We start from the raw sequence: 21,528 nt of genomic DNA, 5'->3' as shown, positions 1-21,528 counted from the left end.
AACTCAGGAACACATTGTTTTCAGAAAGTTACCGTCGGAATTATAGCCTATGCAAGACTATTCACATTTTAGTGTCCGATGCGTTTTATTACGCTACCCAAACGCATGGCGCACGAACCCATAGAGCCCAACACGTGGATGGAGCATTAAAAAAGAGAAAGACCAGGGTACCAAGACGTCTGTGTGGGGATGGGGAAGGCTGCACACAAATAAAAGTGCCTGATGTCATACATCATGTTTGAATTCGTGTGATACTGGTCCCGCCTCCAATCGAAATTCGAGAGGAAAGGAATAATTAACTGGGAAAAGTTTCAGAGGGAGGTTATCGCCTCCTCCGCTAGCAGAACCTGGCTTGGGATCCTTATTATGCGTAATTTGAAAGATTGCATTTGGTTGCGTCTGAAGGATGCCATAATGTCTGTATTTGGACTGGGTAAGGTCGAGTAGTCCTAAACCTGTTTGTCGGGTCAGAGAGAAAAAGCGAATAGCTTACGTCCTGAGTGTGGGAGGGGCTCCAGACTTTTTTTGCTCATACGCCTTGCTTGAGATTACAACAAGGCAGCAGAGCTCGCTATTTGTCAAATGTTTACCAGCTACGCGTAGTCTACACCGGGGAAAGTTATCACATTGAACAAAAGAAACGGGGGATTTACCGAACGTTTGCGCTTTAAACACTCACCGATGGAGTTCTTGGAGTAGGATTTCTTCTAACCGGTAAAGTTCGTTTCATTCTGCTACTAATCTTTTGGGTGATGTTTACATAAGCGCTTGTTGGCTTGAAACTGATGAGTGTCCGGGTGGAAATGGAACATCTGGGAAGTCTGCAACTCCCAAACTGGACACTGTTGTGTCAGCCATACAGCTAGTTAGTAGGCCTACTTGTTATCTTGGATTTGGTGTGTGTGTGTGTGTGTGTGTGTGTGTGTGTGTGTGTGTGTGTGTGTGTGTGTGTGTGTGTGTGTGTGTGGAGAGAGAAAGATATGTGTGTGTAACTGTCCGTCAGTGGGTTCATAGACAGACCGTTCATTGTGAATAGCAATGCATTTATCAGTAACCTATTAGTGACAGGTGGAGGTTGGATGTGTGGGTTGGGTTGGACGTGGCTACCTGAGACATACAACTGCCAGTGCTTTGTAACAGGTAGGCCAGAGTTCCCTCCTGGTGTCACAAGATGACCTATGAGATTATACAAAGTGCATGGTCGAGATCAGTAATGACTGTTAAGACTGGATTGCATTGATCTGAGAATCTGTTCTGTCCATAGTCCTCGTCCAAACCTTCAGTAGTCAGCCAACTTGCCTCTCTACAAGAAAACCCTCCCAACCTCTCCATTCTACTTGTGATCACATTATGCAATTTAAGCAGAGCCAAAGCATTACCTAATTACTGGAGTTATTCGATCAACTCTCTGGGAAGTTTGTCGTAAATATTTTTTTCCTTTTTTGCCTGCCTGTTAGCTGACCTTGCCTCCAAAGTTTCCTTGATCAAAAGAACACTCACTGGCAATCCACCAAAAGCAGGACTTGGCTTGGGTTTCATGTAGGGCAAATAGATTTTTTTTCTCAGTGGGGAAACATCAGGGAGGGGGTTAACAGTGTAAAGCCTTATAAGAGATCCCCTGATTGCTCTGCTTATTTTTCCTGCTAGGCCCCAACGGTGGCTTTGAGAACGAGAGGTAACAACTCTGACTCCTTTTCCTGCAAAAAGAAAAGCAAGCTTCCCATCATCTCTCGTCGTGTATGGCAGGCATGCAGGCAAGTGGGGCAGAAAGGAAAGAGGGAGAGGGGAGGGGGGTGCACACGAAAAGAGAATCATAAAATTCATACACAATGTTTTGGCAGCAAGTTTTGCTTTCGACAAGAGTTCTCCTTCAGGGTCTGTTTCTGTCTCAGGAAGGCTGAGTGCATCTTCTAACCCCTGAAACATCTGCGTGCAGTCGGACCGGTTGTACAGTGCCCTCTTACTGGAAAAACTAGACTAGAGCGAGATGAGAGGAGAAGTATCAGTGCACAATGTGAGAAGGAAGCCAGCCAGCACCTAGCCTTGCCTTAAGTGATATGGTTCAGTTTTCAGACACTGGCTGGAAAGTCCTCTCTTGCTCTTGTTTATCCCCCTCTCTCCCCGCTCTATCTCTCTCTCGGTTTACACAACCGATTCTGTCAAAGTATCCCCCCCCACCCTCTCTCAACTCCCCCATGAACGAATCCAGGTCGTATCCAAGTCTACTCAGGAAGTCATGCAAACAAAACATGCCTTGATATGAGTCATTTGTAGCTAATTGGAGGAGAGTACTGTGGGAAGCTAAGAGCATAACAGCACACATTACACCAGGGAGAGACGACTTCAGCTTCTGAGGCAACACTTGACTGAACTGCACCCGCCTTTTCTCTCTTTTTCTGTGTGTGTGTGTGTGTGTGTGTGTGTGTGTGTGTGTGTGTGTGTGTGTGTGTGTGTGTGTGTGTGTGTGTGTGTGTGTGTGTGTGTGTGTGTGTGTGTGTGTGCGTGAATGCGGGTTTGGGGAGTGTGTGTGTGCACCTGTACAACAACTGTGTGTATACCGTATGTGTGTGAGTGTGTGTACTGTATGTACGAATGTGTATGTGTGCTCCAGTTGTGTATGGGATTTGTGTGTGTGTGTTTAAAGCCGAGATAACAGACGAGGTTGAAACTTGCCCAGGGTGGAGAAGTGTAAATAGTGTGGCAATCGGGCTAGCCGCAGAGTTGGCTCTCGAACGGCTTCATAATTTTCTCGCCCGACACTAGAGCTGCCGACCCTCATATCCATGTAATTTGTTGTAGACAAACACATTGTGCATGGTTTTGCTTTGCGGTTAGCCGAAGAATGTATTCTACACAGAGGCACAAATGGGCATATCTTCATTTTGTGCCTGATTAGAAGGCACATTGTGGAGAGAAACAATGAAACACTGTGTCTCTAGTCAAGTTGCTAAAGATATCAGTGTGTGTGTGTGTGTGTGTGTGTGTGTGTGTGTGTGTGTGTGTGTGTGTGTGTGTGTGTGTGTGTGTGTGTGTGTGTGTGTGTGTGTGTGTGTGTGTGTGTGTGTATATGAGTCCTCAGCCCAACTCCTCTCTTTGTTTATTTGTGTTGCACACATTGTAGTCAATGCGGTGAATTGCACCGTTGCCTTTCAAATGAAATCTGGCCTGACCAGATTGTATTTACCTGCCTTTCAAACACTTTTCCAGTTCAGGTGACGCAGGTGTATATGTGTCACAGCTGAGCACTGATGTGGTGTCTACTACTACCCAGAGCTGTAGAGAAAGAGTTGTCCTGAAGCCGTTGACGGCCGCGGACGAGCATGGCTGCTCTACATCCGGGGTTTCGCCGTCACTTCATTTTGCTCAAAGGGTCCTGTGCAGCAACGGGGACGCCATTGAGTGTCGTTGGCGTGTCGACCACTTCCCAGGTAAGTTGATATAATAGGGAGATTAATCAAAGTTGTCTGTCTTTGTCAGCGTAAGCTAACACAAGTACAGTCTCTGAGGATGTAATTTTGCCAGTTTGGGTAATATAAAATCACAATGGTAATGTGAAAAACCGTTAATCGTGTGGTAATAGCTAGCGTTTTCAACACGGCGCTTCTGGTTCAACTTTGGATTTGACGTGTTCGCAAAACATCGATGCTACCTTTCAATCTATATTTTAAACGATGACATGTCACATATTTTATAAGATACCGTCCTGTTGTCTTCTGTCAATATCCATACAGTCGTTGTGTTTGATTTCAGAGCTATTTGCTTATCGGTCATTTATAAATAGCTAATGTTTCTAAGCTAGCTGGAAGCTAATGTCAACAAGTTAGTTGATGCACGGAGATCTTTATGCTATCTAACTAGATCCAATAATGGACTACGAGGCATTCAAATGCTGATGTTCATGGCTTCAGGTATTACTTAAGTAGAATTTGGGATTTTTGTGCCATTGAGTGTCTACTGTGTCGTGTGTCGAGTCGACACAGGCTATCACAAGTACAGTCTCCGAGGATGTCATTTGTTGTTTTTGGGTAGTATACAATGGTGATGTTACCTGCTCATTTCTTGTTAAGCTGACATTAAGCTTACATTACTCGTGTATCTTTACGATAGCTAGATTCACAATGAACTGCGAGGCATTGAAATGGTGATGTTCATGTTGTCATTTTTCTGTTCGGATCTAGGTTCTAGCAGATTGTTGGTGGAGACCGCTACAGCAGGCTGGTGCAGACTGGTGGTGTTGGTGGGGACCGCTACAGCCATCGGAAGGGATTTGGCAGGAGGTGGAGCCTTCTTTGCTTGACTTTTACTGCCAAGGTAGCTTTTTCCCTTCCCATGGTTCTTCCCTTTCATTATTGATGCATTTACCTGCAATCCTGAGCCTCAACCTGGTGTATTTGGTGATCACTCTCCTCTTGACATCATGGCAGGATGGAAGGTTTGATTTCACAGTCATGGCCTCTTCCACTAGTTCACTGACTGAGCACTCCATTAGGGCTTCTGATGTCCTGGCCCGGAACAGCTGCTCAACGTGCTGCAGTAAAGAGAATACATCCGCAGATGCGATGGCTGGTGAAGTGCGCCCTCTCTGTACTCCTTCATCTGCAGCAGTGTGGCGTTGTCCGGTACAGCGTCGTCACTGTTCCTTAAGGCAGGCTTACAGGCCGAACACAAAGAGCCGCCTAGTACACCCTTGATGACGTATCCGGCCAGATGGTATAGCACACAGGACTCCGCTTTTGTGAGTGCATTTGGTGGATGGGTGGCTGGTGGTGGTGGTGTGTCTACCAAGTGCTAGAATCATAGCTGTCATCTGTTGTAATTATTCACTTGGTCATAATGATACCACAGATTCATTGAAAATCACTTCTTTCAATCAGCAGTGACTGGCTGTGAAATATTTAACTGTTAACCGTAACAGATCCAGTTCAACATTTGACTAATATCACTGTTTTTGTCTTTTGTATTCCCATTGAGTTGTGTTACAGGTGGAAATGATTCTGCTCCTACTGCATGAGACTGCTGCTGTTGATGGGGAAGTGCTTTTGCCAGAAATGGCTTAGTTGCAGGTGGTGGCTTTCTTGAGTTGCACTGATAAGGTAACCTAACTAACCTTTTGAGGACCCTTACAGTAAGTAATATTATATCTGTGTCTAACATTTTGTATTTCGGTGATTGAGGTCTTTAGCTGCAAAATGTATAGGACTTTGGTCAGGATAGGCCGGATATATGTGCACAGCAACATAGTTGTCTTTTTTTTGTTTCTATACGCCATCCCAATGGAATTCAAATGAAACTACGGTAACAAGAGAATAAAAGTGTCTTTCAAAACATTCAAGGATCAGAAAGAAGTAATAATAAAACGAAGACCCATTAACACATTTTTAACAAAAATAAAACGGTAGTTAAAAAGTCCTAAGGAATAGGCTAACTGAAACAAATGAGTTTTTAGTCTGCATTTGAACTTGGGTAATAAGTCAGGGGGCAGTGCATTCCAGAGCTGAGGAGCAGAGCAACTGAAAAGCTCTATTCCCCATGGTACTGAGATGGGCAGAGGGACAGAGAGGAGGATGGTCGAGGACAAACCGAGGTAGCGAGAGGGAATGGCAAGGCAAGATTGTTGCAAGATTGTGAATGGCCTGGAAGGTGTGCAGGACAGGAGTATTTTAAGAAGCACAGGGTATTGAGCACTCAGAGACATAGCCAAGGTAAGAATGGAAGACGCCGAACAACCATTCAACAAGTTAATTGAGTCAAGACTGGGTCAAGAAATACCAGAGGACAGTTTTCAAAGGTATGGACTAGTGAAAGTGACTGTTGACAGACAGGGTGTCAAGACAATGGTATTTGTGTCGTATTCGTGGGTAAGCGGTTAGGGTGTCAGACTCGTAGCCCAAAGGATGCTGGTTCGACTCCAACCCGCCAGGTTGGTGCGGGGAGTAATTAACCAGTGCTCTCCCCCATCCTCCTCCCTGACTGAGGTACCCTGATCATGGTACCGTCCCGCCACACTGCGCCATTGGGGACTGCCCCCTTGCATGGATGAGGCAGAAATGCAATTTTCTAGTGTGCAGTGTTCACTTGAATTTTGTGGAGTACTGTGTCACAGTGAATTTAAATGTATTACTTTAATAAATGTTAATGACAAAGTAGGAATGGGCAGCATAGTTTGCAATGCCTAGTCTTGCCACCCTTGTAAGATCAGATAACTAACTTTTAGTGTCTGTTTTCACCCTTGTAAGATCAGATAACTAACTCTTAGTGTCTGTTTTCACAGAAATTTGTCTAGCGTGACACTTCTCCACAATCCACATGTAAACAGGCATTTAAAAACAATATGGCCATTGGTCTTGTCCTCTAGGTCCTCTAGGCCCAAGCTGTTAGGGCAGCACAGTACAATAAATTAAGTTGCCAAAAAAAAAACTTAAAATATTCCTCTGTGGTATTAATATGCTTTCCATGTAGATGTGTGCATTCTACTGTTCTCCACTTCTGTGAAGCAATACTATAGGATGAGGGTGAAAATGGTGTTTATATATTTTTTTTTTCAGCAGCAAGACATTCTAAAATTTCTTCCAGAAGGGAGGAACGCTAATTATTGGTTTAGCAAAGGGTCCAGAGCAATCTTGTCCGCCATTCTTGCTGTGTGATCCATTTAACTTTCCAATAAATGTCCCTCCAGGGTGTGGCCTACCATTTTGGCACTGTACCTTTAAACAAAGTCTTGGGTAGGCTGTGGCATTCCAACAAATATAAATTGGTTCTAATTGGCCCAAAATGTGCTTAGGAAAATATCCCTATGCATTTAGTATCTCCTGCATGAAACGTTGATGTAAGACAGAGTCCATCTTTTCATGTTGTTATCGACAAAATTCTGTCAATTCCACCTGAGAGTGTAGATGTAGATATCAAGACTCATCAGACTAGGCAACATTTTTTCCGATCTTTTAGTGTCGTTTTATGGGTGAAGCCAGTCGAAATTGTTGCCTCATTTTCCTGTTCTTGGCTGACAGGAGTGGCACCAAATGTGTTTTTCTGCTGCTGTAACCCATTTGCCTCAAGATGTGCTGTGTAATCAGGGATTCTCTTATGCATACCTTTGTTGTACTGAGTGGTTATTTGACTTAATGTTGCCTTTGTATCAGCTCCAACCAGTCTGGCTATTCTCCTCTGCCATCAACAAGACATTTTTGCCCACAGAATCGCTGCTCACTGTATCCCCCCCCTTACCATTGTTTGTTAACCCCAGAGATGGTTATGTGTGAATATCCCAGCAGATCAGTCTTTTCTGAAATATTCAAATCAATCCCTTTCAGCACCAACAGCCATGCCATGTATATAAATAAATCTCTCTCTTTTTTCTTCTCCTGTCTGCTCCTCTCTGGTCATAGGTTGATGCTTTCAATGCATTGGAAGTTCCAGCATGTTCCAGTGAATTCCAATTCTTCATGCATTATTGATTTCACACACACACACACACACACACACACACACACACACACGTCTTGTCATGTACACAGACATGCCGTTTTATTCATAGTTATTTTGTTTGGGCTGTTTATGTTTCTATTTGGAGTATTTTTTTATTTCAAATAAAAGATTGAACCATTCAAGCACAGGTTGTACAGCTGTGGGTTATTTACTTCATGTTCATTGCATCATGTTCATGTTCATTTGCATCCTGCATTGAGTGGTTTGACAGGTCTGATGATGACCAGCATCATAAAGGCTGAAATTAACTAATGCTATATTACTGTAGGCCTACAACTGGGACATGCTGGGTTTATGTATTTATCTTTTTATGTATTGGAAGTATTTTATCCATTAAAATATCCTTCTGCTGAATCCAAAACAAATAGACATTATCAAGGGCTACGGACAATTAGCATCTCAATGGTAAGTAATGGAGCTTCCTAGCTGACGTTTCCCTCCCAAAGTGTAACTGCAATGATATTACCGTATTACGGTACTGACACTTCAATGTTTTTATATGACAATGAAGGCCATAAAATGGCCTACAAAAAACAAAACGAACTCGTTCTTTTGGGGGCGGCATAATCTGATATAATTACCGTTAAAGGACGCTCTCGCTCAATGAAATGTATTGACAGCTCCCGGTGACAGGACCCTTCTGCGGTGGGCGTAGACTACGCAAACCACGTGACCACTCGTCGGCAAAGATCAAAGGATGCTCCAACTCTTTTCTCTACAGCTCTACTACTACCCAGATTTCAATGCACTCGTCTGAGGTCAGGCCTATTTTAGTTCCATCTCCTGCTGCACCCTGGGAAATATGGCTGATGAAGCATGCAAATATTTGCTTTATATTTAAGCCATTTGCTTCTACGTTTAAACCATTTGAGTGCTATGTAACGAAACTTCATGTGACCATCATGAGACATTCGGCTGTAACAGAACCTGTACATATCAGGCAACAAAGACATGAAGAAACAAGTGCTTCATATTATTGTCTTTGAGTGCTATGTCACAAATCTGACTTCATGACGTGACCATTAGGAGGTATTTGTGTGTGCTGTAACAGCCTTTAAATAGCACAAGCTGTGGTTGAAAAATCTTCAAGTAAAGAGAAGCAGGCCAACAGCGAAAGGTTGAAAAGAGAAAGAGAGCCTTGGTTATGTCAAGGTTGATGTCAGAGGGTGTGTCTCCGAGTTCTCACAGCTCACACTTGAATGTGAGATCCAGCGCCTCAGACTGACAAAGCCGAGGCCCAATTAAAATCAAACCCCTTGTGATGTGCTTTCCCACACAATGAATGCATCTCGCAGTCATAATAACACGCGTGGAATCACACAAACACATAACACGCCCTCACCCACACATGATCTCACATGCAGCATATTCACTCTCACATCCACTCCACATTTTTACTCGTGTTTACTAAAAGCCTGAAAATTATAAGAGAGAGAATGAAAGCTGTAGATTAAATGCAGACTTAATCTTCTGAAGATGAGTGAACGTGATGCTTTTTACTGTGTCTGTGCAGCTTACCCTGATCTGCTTGTTTTAACTCGGCAGCCTAATGGTTAGGAAGCTGGTCTGGTAGTCAAACAGTTGCAGATTTGAATGCCTTACCAGTATGAATCATTTGGTTCATCTCTTACACCCTCACCCATGGCTGAAGGGCTATTGCCATCAAGGGACCTAATCCTAACCTAAAGTGCAAAACGCACACCAGGTGCCAGCAACTAGATGCCAAACTTTAACAGAGCAGTAGAAGTGCTGTACACTCACGAGTTGTTGGCTATGAAGTTTTATTGACAATGCCAATTGTAGTGGCAACGTTTCAGCCCAGTCAGCCTTCCTCAGGTCGCCTAACCCAGTGGTTCCCAACCTTTTTCTTCAGGGACCCATGTTTTTACTATTGTAAGCTTTGGTGACCCAACCGCGAGAGCGCCCACATGACAGGGAGTCAAATGATACCCTATGTTTCCTGCGAAAACTCATTTTAGTTATTTTATTCCTCAATTCGTCTTTGGTCAAATATATTAGAATAAATGTTTTATGTAGCCTGTACATTTTGTTGCTTTTATGCATGCTGTATATTAGTTAAATGATTTGTCATTTATTCAACTTCTGCCACTGACATGGGTTATATACTGTATTTAAAATGAAACCCCTTAAAATCAAGAGGGCTCCGCGACCCACTGTGGATCTTTGGCGAGCCGTAGGTTGGGTCCCGACCCATAGGTTGGGAACCACTGGCCTAACCCCACATTGCTCCAGGGACTATAACCAAGACCTTTGTGCTTACAGGAATTAGCTATGTTGCTTTGGATATTTGCATCTGATAAGTGTAATGTGTATATGGTATAGTAAATGCTCAGCTGACAGTGTTTTTTGTTTATTTCCCACAGGTGTAGAGTGTAGCCATGGCTACACAGGTGGGCGTGAGCTCAGGTGAGGGGGGGCAGACAGCCCCTGGGTCGGGGGGCAGGAAGCCCAATCTAGCCCCGAAGCCTCACCTCATGCCCAAGCCTTTTTCTTTGGAGAAAAAGCCCATGCGCCAAATATCTGCTCCCAAGCCATCAGTCACCAGTAAACCAGTAACACAGACGACCACTGCCCCCAGCAAGCCAGTGCCAACCACTGCCCGAAAGCCTACTCCAAGTGTTTCAACAAAGCCGGATTTATCGGGTATCCCTCAGCTAGAGGAGACCAGTCCCACCACTCAAGATGGCAGCAGTCCCAAGCCTGCCCCTGTGGTTGCTCCAAAACCAGACCTCGCTACTCACGCTCCAGATATCGTATCCTCTCCTGCTACTCCAGAACCCACCACAGTCACCTCAAAGCCTGAACCAACCAGCCTTTCAAAAGCTCCTCCGACGGTTGCTCCCAAACCAGCACCCAGCGTCCCAATCAAACCAGACCAGACAAACGTGGCCAAACCGAATTTAGCCAAAGGTAGCGATGCCAACCTCGACCTCGACAGTGGTTCTGTTGCCACACCAAGTCACACAGTGGAGCAGAATCCACCAGAAGCCGATGGTGAAGTCGAGTACAGAGGCAGGACTAGGTCTATGGGCTACTCTAGTCGCAAAATCAGGACAAAATCCTGGACGCCAAACCCGGATGCCGCTTTATCCACCCCCCCTAGCCAGACCAACACAGAGACCTCAGATGCAAAGACCACTCCAAGGCCTCTCCGCAACCGTCTTTCGGCAGACTTGACGTCCATGTTCGAGGCTTCCTCTCTGTCAATGTCCCCATCTGTTCCGCTCATGCCAAGTAAGAACAACATCCAGGCGACCGGCTCTGGCAAGAAGGAGCCCGTTGCTCCCCCTGGAGGAGGACTGAAAGACAAGGGATCTGACGCGGTCCAGACCATCCCTGAAGAACCGATTCCTCCAAAGCCGAAACCCACAGCGGTGCCCAGGAGGGAATTGAAGAAACGAGAGGAGAAGGAGAACGAGAATGAAAAAGAGAATGAACGAGAGACAGCGGAGGAGTCGGGCGGAGGCTCCATCAAGCGGAGGATCAGCATGCTTCTAGATTCTTCCACGGCCTCCCAGCAGAGGGACTCCGTGAAGAAAGAGGACCAGCCTCCTCTGTCACCGGCTGAAATATCTGTAGACGTCAAGCAGCGAATTAAAGAGCTGAGATTGGACCCTGGGCCACCACAAAACGCCAAAAAAGGGTAATTTTAGTGTTTTTTTCTGTAGGTATTAAGTAACCTAAGCTGTACAAAAGCTACATTGTCCTGCATATTATTCAGAGTGCGCAGTCCCATAGCAATAACTTGCCTAATGTATGCTGCTACTCTCATGTGCATGTGTGCCTTTTACTGTATTAAGACCACTCTGCATGTCTGAAGGCTGAACTGAATGTGGATGCTAATTGTATTTCGTGCCAGACTAATCGCTCTTAATTGTGTTTTCCAGCTCTCCCTCCCAGAGGCCGGTGGATAAATTACCCAGTGGACCCTCAGAAGGAGCGGGCGAGGCGGAGGTACCCGTCAAAAAAACAACAGGAGTAGCAGTGGAGGAGAAGACCACCACCCCGACCACCACCGCAACGTCTGAGCCAGCCCCTGTCCTGGTGGGGCATGCCATAGACAGCGTGCCTGTGGTGGGCATAGCGTGTGCAGTCAGCGAGAGCGTGGCCTTAGCTCCCCTGGAGGACAAAGCCATGACCCTCCGGCGATCCCGAGGCTCTAGTCTGCTCGCAGAACAGGAAGCAGCAAGGGTCTCTGGGGACAAAGAGCAGGAAGAGGAAAAGGAAGAGGACGACGAAGAGGATGAAGAGGAGAAGGATGCTGAGGAAAGCACTGTTTCCCCTCCTATGCCCGTTTACCGTCGTTCAGGCCTCTTTCAAAAGCACCAGGAGGAGGAGGCTGAGAAGGACGCGGAGCGAAAGATGAAGGAAGAGAAGGAAAGACGGGAGGAGAAGGCCCGGGAGAAACAAAGGGAGGAAGAGCTGAAGCAGAGGGAGGAGGAGAAGCAGAGAGAGTGGGAGAAACTACACCAGGAGAGGATGAGACAACAGGAAGAAGAGATGAAGAGACAACGTGAGGAGAAAGAGAGGGCAAGACTGAGAGAGATTGAAGAGGAAAGAGAGAGGGAGAGACTGAGACTGGAGAAAGAACGGGAAGAGGGGGAGAAGAAGAGACAGAGGGAAGAGGAAGAGGAGAGGGAGAAACGGAGAGAGGAGCAGAGGAAGAAAGAAATGGAGGAAGAGATGGAGAGGCAGAGACGGAAAGAAGAGGAAGAGCGACTGAAGAAAGAAGAGGAGGAAAGAGTGAGACTTGAACAAGAGAAAGAAAGACAGAGAGCGGAGGAGGAAAGGAAAAGAGTGGAAAAAGAAAGGCAACAACGGGAAGAGGAAGACAGACTCCGACTGGAAAGAGAGAGGGAGGAACAGAAGAAGAGAGAAGAGGAGGAAAGAATCAGACTGGAGAAGGAGCGACAGAGAGAGGAGGAAGAAAAGATGAGATTGGAGAAAGAGAGGGAGAGACAAAGACAGGAAGAGGAAAGAACAAGGTTGGAGAATGAGCGCAAGAAAGAAGAGGAAGAGAAGTTAAGACAGGAGAGAGAAAAGGAGCGCCAAAGAGAGGAGATGATGAGGAGACAGAGAGAGGAAGAGGAAAGGATAAGACTGGAGAAAGAGAGACAGGAAAGACTACGACTTGAAAAAGAAAGGGAGAGGCAAAGAGAAGAGGAGCTAGAGAGGGAAAAGCAGAAGAAGGAGGAGGAAGAAAGAAGGGAGAGACAGAGAGAAGAGGAGCTCAAGAAACGGAGAGAGGAAGAAGAGAGACTTGAACAAGAACGAGAGAGGCAGCGAGCGGAGGAGCAGTTACGCGCCGAGAAGGAGAGACGAGATGCCGAAGAGAGACAGAGAGAACTGGAGAGGAGGAGAAGAGAGGAGGAGGCAAAACTTCAGAAAGAGAGGGAAGAAGAGGAGGAGAGGCTCCGGAAGGAAAGGGAGAGAAGACGACGAGAAGAGGAGGAGAGGCTGGAGAGAGAAAAACAGGAAGAAATGAAGCGGCAGAAGAGAGAGGAGGAAGAACGGGACCGGCTTGAAAAGGAGAGGCAGAGAAAAAGGGAGGAGGAGGAGAGAGAGCATCAGAGGCGACTGGAAGAGGAGGCCAGGCAGAAACAGCAACAGCTGGAAGAGGAGAGGAGGAGACAACAAAAAGAAAAACTCGAACAGACTCTCAGAGAAGAGAGAGAGAAAGATCGGCAGAGGGAGCAAGAGAAAGAGATATGGGGGGATGTTAAAGACGAAGACAAGCAGCGGCCAGTCTCCGCCAAAGAGGAGGTTGCCACATGCGATGATCTGATCAGTTTTGGGGCAGACGAGCCTCCTCAGCCTGCCCCACGAACTCTAGCACCATCCGTCCCGGCTGGCACCGACTCTGCACCATCTAGCGCAGCGCTCCCGCCCGAGGTCACCTACGACGACTTCTCGGCCAGGCCCCGCAGGAGGGGCACCAGGCCAAGGACAAGGTCCCCTACAAGCACCCCTCTGGACGACAGGCCCTCTGCCAGGCCCAGGGCGGAGGAGGCGGCACTGGATGAGGATGAGAAGCTGCTCTGGAGGAGGAGGGTGGAGAGAAGGGAGCCTGTGGAGGAGGAGGAGGAGGAGGAGGTTGTGGAGGAGTCGGTGGATGAGCCAACTGTTCCAGAGGTGGAGCCGCAGAAGAGAAGGAGCCCCAGCCCCAGCCCAGTGCTGGAGACTGCCAAGCAGCAGGAGGAGCGCGCCAGCCAGGAAAGCCAGGCCACCCTGGAGCCTGGTGCAACTCGGGAGGAGCTGGAGGAAGCAGCCAGGCCAGTCGAGGTGAGCTTGCAGAGCTTTCAGCTTTCAGCTGTGTGTGGCACATTAGATGCTTGTGTGTGTGTGTGTGTTTGGTTGTGTGTTTGTGTGTCTTTGCGTGTTTGTGTGTGTAAATGAATTTTTGTAGGCCTATATGTTTGAGTGTGTGTATTTGCGTCATGTGTGTGTGTGTGTGTATGTGTGTGTGTGTGTGTGTGTGTTTGTGTGTGTGTGTGTGTGTGTGTGTGTATGTGTGTGTGTGTTTTTGTTTTTGTAAATGGCTTAATAAGTTGGAATAGTGGATCCTTGTTCATGAACTTGCTCACATGCACTGCAACAACCATTAGAAAGAGTCCATTAGAAAGAAGTGCTCATGTGATTGCATGCGATTTTAGTAAATTGGCATGACCACTGGAGGCAAGCCTAGCTAAACTTAACATCTGAACCAGAGACGGGGAATAGACAGGCGCAGGGAATGAGACAGATAGCAAAGGAAATGAAGGAGTCCATGCTGATTTTGATAAGGCCCGATGGGCCGATAAGCCTTTTAAGGGCATGCAGTTAGCCTGGAATTTCCCACTGGTTTGACCTGGTGCTGGATGCTGCCCCGTGATGTCAGCACACACTCACTCACTGAAGGCAGAAGGCAGTCACATGCGTTTCAATACGCGGATTAACGTTTGACAGAGAGTAATGGGGAGAGGCGTTTCAGCGAAACTGACAAGACTCAAACATACACATGCTCTCTCTCTCTCTCTCTCTCTCTCTCTCTGTCCTTTGCCTTTTTCTTATACGAGCACATAAACACACTCATAATATGCAAACAGACAACTGACAGACACAAAGAAGCTCAGAGTTGTGAAATGACTTCTTATCAGCTTCACGTCTTTATCTCCTATCTGTAAACAGTCACCTCCTAGTACAAACTGGGAATCCACATCTTTGTGCAGTTGTAGACAAGTTTTGGCAAGACGACCGTGCGAGATTGAGTAAGGAGCTAATGCAATCAGTGACCGCAAAATGTCCAAATATTTTTCGAATAAGTGTAAAAGACATGTATGGACAGCACTCTCAGAGACTGGGTCAAGGTACATGTTTGTGATATGTCTGAACCCACATTACAGAACACAAGTTCTCTAACAAGCACACATATAGTGTTCTCTCTGTCTCTCTCTGTCTCTGTCTCTGTCTCTCTCTCTCTCTCTCTCTCTCTCTCTCTCTCTCTCTCTCTCTCTCTCTCTCTCTCTCTCACGTATACACAAAACAGAGACACACAGGGCCTCTGGAATGCCATTTTTAGATGTGCTGAAATTCCAGAGAGGGACGGATTCAACAAGAGTAGGAAATCCTGGCCAGAAAAAAAATGAGGAAATGTTTTTTTTTCCATCAAGGTATCTTTACTGCCCCCTAGTGGGAGATACCCTTCACAGGGGAACTCTACGCTACTCTACCCACCACTTGAAACCACTCAAAGGGGTGCCTAATCAACACCACCTGTTCTTATTTGGTCTGAAGGGTTTCGACCTTACAGCCTCACCGTCTGGTTGTGATAGCACATTGACTGAGGTTATCCACATGAACAGTGTAATGTTAGCACCGTCTTTCTCCATGTGGAAATACATGTACAATCTTAAATCTTTCAATACGCTTCGATAAGAACTGTAGTGTTGAGTATCGTTTCCTGGTTCACATTCTTCTGGGGCCCCCAAACACATGCACACACACACACACTCCACTCACATTAAACACATAACACAAGCCTGCATAACTGTTATTGTGCAATGGAAATGAATGACAGTCTGAAGAAGAGGACAAAAACTTCATTTTTTGAGTTTGCACAGCTTCTGTTATAGTCAGGTTATAGTCTGTTTGTTATGTTCTGTCATGTTTCTGTACGCCACAGTTTGTAATCAAACAAAATGAGCAGTGCTAACAATAGACCACATTACCTTGTGGGCTAATCTGGTCCACTGCGAATCAAATGACAAGGTTTGCTCTCAACGTCTGCACTAAACTGCCCTTCAGAGTGAGCAGCACGTCTGTGGTTTCACCATGTTTGTAGTTTCACATCTGCGCACACAATAACAGAGAGCAGAAGCGCTCACAACGCATGTTCTGTGCTAGAATGGTGCCTGTGTGAAACGTTCGCTTGTGTGGACAAATTCTTTGCTGTAATAAGCCCCTGCTGAGCGCCAGATAAAAATGGCTGATAGGGGAACTTTTTTTTCCTTCTGCTCGGCCCTTAAAGAGTTCTTCGCTATTTTCATCTGGAGCCGAGCGAGTCTCGTGCTTAAGTGCAGCAGTCAGACATCTGCTGCGAGTGTTGAGACTGTGGCATAGAGGGCCGTGCTGTGGGAAGGGAAGGGAGAAGGGGCTAACATCTGGCCATGTCATCATTCTCCTCCATCACTGCTTACTTAGCTCTCTCCCTTTCCCTCTCTTTTTTATCTCTGTGCTCTCAACCTAACCATTAGACATAGAGACATTATTTTGCCATACTGAGGCTTCTCTCTTGTGATTGGATTGGAGTTTACTGGAGGATACCCATCAGCTGTCATATGCTAGACATATTAAAGACAAACATAAAATATCACCAAAGAACGACTAGCTTGTCTATTCCAAATGGTGACATCATACCATACCGAGGGTTCTCCTCCTCATGTGATTGGCTGATTGGGATGTCTTTGGAACAATTTGTCACACACTTTTGTAGTGTTGATTCTTAGAGTCGAATTCAACACTCTTCTACATTGTATATTGAAGTGTATTTGTTCCCGCTCTCTAAGTGTTAAACTAACACTGCAAAATGTAGTAAGCATTAAAGCAGCTATAATGGCTGCAATATAGGCCACCACTAGTAGAGCAGAGTAGAACACCGGGGATTCTCTCTTCCTTTTCTGATTGACTAACATCTCTACTGCAGAATACCATCCGTTGTTTTTCTATGTCAAACACAAAAATCAATGCACATTGAAGAAGACAGTAAACTGGCTGGCATGTATCACTAGCTTGTGCACTACGTAGATATTTCTGGGGAGGGCTTGAGCTGTACTCAGCAGCTGTAATTACTCTCAAAGTGTTGAATTAACACTGCAATATTGCTAGTGCATTAAAGAAGCTAAAATGGCTAGAATGTAACCACTAGTTTGTGTAGGCTACTACATCGAAATCTCAGGGGAGTGTTTCATCTGTACTCAGCAATAGTCAGGGCACAGAGGACAGGACGCACTCGTGGCCACATCCTAGTTGAGCCTGCGTAGAGAAGGGGAGGAAGTCACAGAGAAAGGGCCAGAAAGATGAGAAGGTCATTCGGAGGAGTTGACATACGGAAGGTGGGCAAGGTCATTGTTGGCAACGGTTGCTGATCATATTTCGTTGATATTTGGATGTGGAAACAGTACAGGGTGTTCCAAAATTGTAGGATTTTAGAAATGTGCATATTCAAATAGCTACAACACCCATGCAAACTGAATTGGCTATGCTGCATGATGGGCCATAAAAGATGTGTTTATCAAAATAGCCAGGGGCATGTCATGTATTTGTGTGTCCGTTGTACAGTATTTGGCAGCCCTCTGGCTATCATGCTCATGTTTTGATGAATACATTTTTGTTCAACATTATTCAAGATCCAAGCATGCTAAATTTTGTTTGCCTCTTAGACCGTTTGTTCTCAGATATCATATTTCAAAATCTGTTGCATGGTTTGAAATGCCCTGGTTTTACATGGACTCTAATACCATGCACACATCTAGCCCCTCTTGCGGGAATGGTTTGAAAGCCAAATGACAGAAGTATCAATGTTATGGAGCTGAGGAGACGATTATTTAAAAACATTCACACACACACAATTGGTGATCTGTGCTGCCACCGCAACAGTATATAACATGAAACAGGGACTTATCTGAGTACTCTCAAACTAAACTATACGGTTAGCTAGATGAGTGGATAACTGAGTCAAGGCTTGGCTAAAGACCGGATAGTAGATCCACAGCTGTCTTTTATACAACCATCAGTTTGCACTTATGGCTGAGTAAGCAGTGCTATGCTACAGACTATGAAATATCGCAGTTAGTCTTTTTGTTTTTAGTATTTTGTGTAGTCTTGTAAAAACATTTATCCGTCGCTTACTTTTTGTTTGGTTTTATTTCTCCTGACTTCTCCATTCCTGGCCTGCAGTGTTTGTAATAGTAGCAGTAGTAACAGTTGGGAGGCCAACAAGAGGGGGAAAAAAGTATCTGTTGTGTGTAATGGGAGTAAACCTCATTTGACTTCTCTCATATGACCACCAGAGGGCACTACAACTCATTTTGTTTATTTTACTGTACTGTTTTTCCTTTGACTTCCTATTGGGATAGGAGTAGGGGGGTTGGGGCTTGCTTAGTTTATCTCTGGCGAAAACGACTAGCCTTTAGGGATGTTTTGGAGTGGTGCACCCCCCACTCCTTTCTCAGTGTAGTTCTGTAATGCACTGTTTCAGACTGTTCCATGTCACATGACGTGTCTCTGAAATTGAATCTGAAATGTTCACTCGTTCCCTGAATAGAGCAATTATGTAGAGAACAAAGCAGCCGTAACTTGTACTGCACAAACACTGCACCCCTATATACAGAACATATTACAGCGAGAGGAGGGAGTGTTTTGGATTCAACCAAAATAGTGCGTAACTGTCTGAAGTAAGTTCTTTTAACTGCCGTGTGATGTCAGCTCAATGTCACTTGCGGACAGACAGGGGGAAGTCATCAGTATTATGTGTACACAACATGTCAGCCTCACATTTGGCAGGCAGGGGAGTGTGCATGGGGCGTCCATTAGTGCGGAGGCTGGACGGCCGGACGGGCACAAATATGGAGCCAGCGCCACTCCTGGCAAAGAGCTGTTTGTGTAGGAAAAGCTCCCTCTGTTTGCACTCAGAGCTACAACATTCCCACTCATACCTCTCTGTACCTCTCGTCGTTCTCGTTCTCGTTCTCGTTCTCTCTCTCTCTCTCTCTCTCTCTCTCTCTCTCTCTCTCTCTCTCTCTCTCTCTCTCTCTCTCTCTCCCTCTCTGACTCGTCCTCTTTTTTCTTGCTCTCTCCCTCTCCTCTTTCACTCTTTTCATCTTTCTCTCTCCGCTCTCTGTTGCTGTCTCTCTCAATGTATTCTCCCTGCTTGTCCATATATCTCTCTCCCTCTATTGCCTTTCTTTCACCCATCTTTCACCCACCTCCCTCGTCTTCTTCCCTCTATCGTACTGTACGTCTATTTTTTCTCCTTTTGCCTCCCTGTTTCCCTCTCTCTCTCTCTCTCTCTCTCTCTCTCTCTCTCTCTCTCTCTCTCTCTCTGTAACTCTTTGATGCAAGTATTGCATAAATACCAAACATGGTCTCTCATGGAGTCTGCTTTTGTCCCTCTGGTGGCTCCTCCCAGTCTCCTCCCTTCTCTAAACCAACTCCTCCTCTTCTGCCTCTCCCCTCATCCCTCCATCGCACTCTCTCTTCCTCTGTTGCACGCTCCCTCATTTTTGCATGCTCTCCCTCTTCCCCTCTTCCCCTCTTCCCCTCTTCCCCCATCCCTCTTGCTCTTTCTCTCTCTCTCTCTCTCTCTCTCTCTCTCTCTCTCTCTCTCTCTCTCTCTCTCTCTCTCTCTCTCTCTCTCTCTCTCTCTCTCTCTCTCCAGAGTGTGTAACAAGCACAAACAGGCCAGTGAAGGAGGGAGTGAACCACTGTCATGCCAAGAGCCATGGTTCACACCTTCATCTCTCTCTCTCTCTCTCTCTCTCTCTCTCTCTCTCTCTCTCTCTCTCTCTCTCTCTCTCTCTCTCTCTCTCTCTCTCTCCATCTCTCTCTGACAGAAGTTCTCCCCCTCTTTCTCTCGGCCCCTCTCTTTCCCTCACTCATAGACAGTAAGTTGTCTATTCCACACGTTGCACTCTCAGCCTTCTATGGAAAGACTCCCGTGGTTAGTCGTGTACACACCGCCGTTGACACTGGTTTGATGTCCGTGTTGGTGGAACTGTTGTGCTTACTGTGGGGAAGCAGAGGCGAAAGAGGACGTCCTTTCGCTCTCTCTCTCTCTCTCTGTCTTTCCTTCTTTCATTTCCGGTACCTGCCCCTACCTGCAGCAGGGAGAGGCTGGAGAGTGAAAGAGAGAGAGGGAGAGGGGGAATGAAAAGAGAGAGAGAGGGAGGGAAAGAGAGAGAGAGAGCGAGAGCAAAGCTTCTGCTGCCGTTGGTTGGGACCTCCCCACAGCTGTGTGAACAGAGTGCACCTTTGTATCTGCGATTCCCTCTCCTCATCTTTGACGCTTTCAGCTGTGAACAGGAAAGAGGAGAGACCCGCTCTGCAAGGGGGACGGAAAGAGAGCAACAGGGCAGAAGGAATGAGGTTCCGTGACTGTCCATATCTGGTCTTTACCTGAGCTATCGCCTGGCTTCTGATTTGTGTCTTTCTCTGGGACGTTGCTGTTCACTTTGTACGAAGCGGATAACAAGAAAGAGACGGATATTGAGGTGACGACAAGACGTGAGGTCTTCCCGGGGTGTAAACTTGACAGGTTGGGTGTGTGACCAACTGACAGCAATGATGAAATGACTTAAAACTAGCGATAGTGTGAGTGTTGAGTTGAATGTTATCAAGTGATATGGAGGCATGATGTACAATCAGGAGATTGGTGATCTGATGTGTAGCAGAGCAAAGTGTTGAATGTTGGATTGATAAAGACACTAAAAACTGATTTGAGGCGATGGCGATTCATATTTACTTAAGGCAGACCCCTGGACTATTGAACAAGCCTTATCTCTGTGACATAATATGAATGTTTGTTGACTGTAAGCCTCCTGAGAAACAGCTTAACAAGTCACAGCTAAGTCTGCAAATGTGACTGCACAAGTGACTGTTTTGCGAAACTTGCTTTTAACCTAGCTGCTGAAAATATCGCCCATATTTCATAACAAATTACCTAGTTGTGTAACTGCAAAAGCATGGGGGTCTGCTGACTTTTAAACCATTGGTTAGCTGATTGCATGTACATTAAACTTCAGTTTGACTTTAGAGACTTGTTCAATTCATTAACCCTTGAGGTTACAGATTGGGGAGAGCTGTTTTTAAAAGGGGGTGTCATGTCACTGGTTGTGTGTTAAGCTTAACAGTTGGCGAGGGGGGGCTGGGAGACCCTGAGACTTGACATGTTTGAGCCATGAGCTCAGAAGGATCTGTATGTGGAGGCCACAACATGCATGTGGAGAGTACTATTGGAGCTGCGGCTGTGGCTTTTGAGGAATCCGTCATGGCGCGCAGCACAGCACACCCAGCCCTGCATGTGACACTAAAAGCTCATGGATACGTCTGGCTCGCCGGCGAGGCCTTGTGACTAGAAGCATCTACTGAATGTAAGCAAAGCAAAGAGCTGCCACAGGACCATCTGCAGCAGACGCTTTTTTGGGAACAAACAAAGTCTGCACACACTCACACACACGTGCTCACATACACACACTTACACATGCACGCACACGCACATGTGGGCACCATACACACCTAGCTCCTTTCAGTTCGTATTCGCGAAGGACTTGCACGCAAGCTTGTTGGATCTACACCATTGAACCTGTTGGAGATCCAGTTATTTGCAAGCAAGAGGACTAAAAACCATAACTCAACTTGGGCTTCCAAAGGTCACCTCGTTCAGGGCCTTGACTCTCAACACGTAAACCCTCCACAGGGCTGTGACTGCCAGCACCAGGGACTCCTCTCTCAGGATGCAGTATTTGGGCGATAAGCTGACCACCGCCC

The 21,528-nt window shown here is 46.1% G+C and overlaps 1 protein-coding gene and 1 long non-coding RNA gene across 3 annotated transcripts in view; both read left to right on the top strand.

Annotated features, from left to right (window-relative positions):
• The first annotated feature begins 292 nt into the window (after nucleotides 1-292).
• Nucleotides 293-21,528, top strand: part of tnks1bp1 (tankyrase 1 binding protein 1) — a 41,163-nt gene continuing 19,927 nt past the window's right edge. The window contains exons 1-4 of one of the 2 annotated variants that reach the window (XM_063210837.1): nucleotides 293-714; nucleotides 1,648-1,754; nucleotides 9,870-11,149; nucleotides 11,394-13,788. In XM_063210837.1, the coding sequence (XP_063066907.1) occupies nucleotides 9,885-11,149; nucleotides 11,394-13,788 (3,660 nt within the window). In that variant the 5' untranslated portion in view covers nucleotides 293-714; nucleotides 1,648-1,754; nucleotides 9,870-9,884. The remainder of the gene's footprint in view (nucleotides 715-1,647; nucleotides 1,755-9,869; nucleotides 11,150-11,393; nucleotides 13,789-21,528) is intronic. The other variant, XM_063210836.1, reaches the window with a different exon arrangement.
• LOC134459079 (uncharacterized) lies at nucleotides 4,566-7,576 on the top strand. The gene is made up of 3 exons (XR_010036762.1): nucleotides 4,566-4,735; nucleotides 4,983-5,093; nucleotides 7,386-7,576. It is a non-coding gene; the product is annotated as an uncharacterized LOC134459079 (long non-coding RNA).

Source organism: Engraulis encrasicolus, chromosome 11 (assembly GCF_034702125.1).
Source record: "Engraulis encrasicolus isolate BLACKSEA-1 chromosome 11, IST_EnEncr_1.0, whole genome shotgun sequence".
NCBI classification, from domain to species: Eukaryota; Metazoa; Chordata; class Actinopteri; order Clupeiformes; family Engraulidae; genus Engraulis; species Engraulis encrasicolus.
The sequence above is the reverse complement of the archived record's forward strand: the minus strand, read 5'-3'. Positions and strand labels throughout refer to the sequence as shown.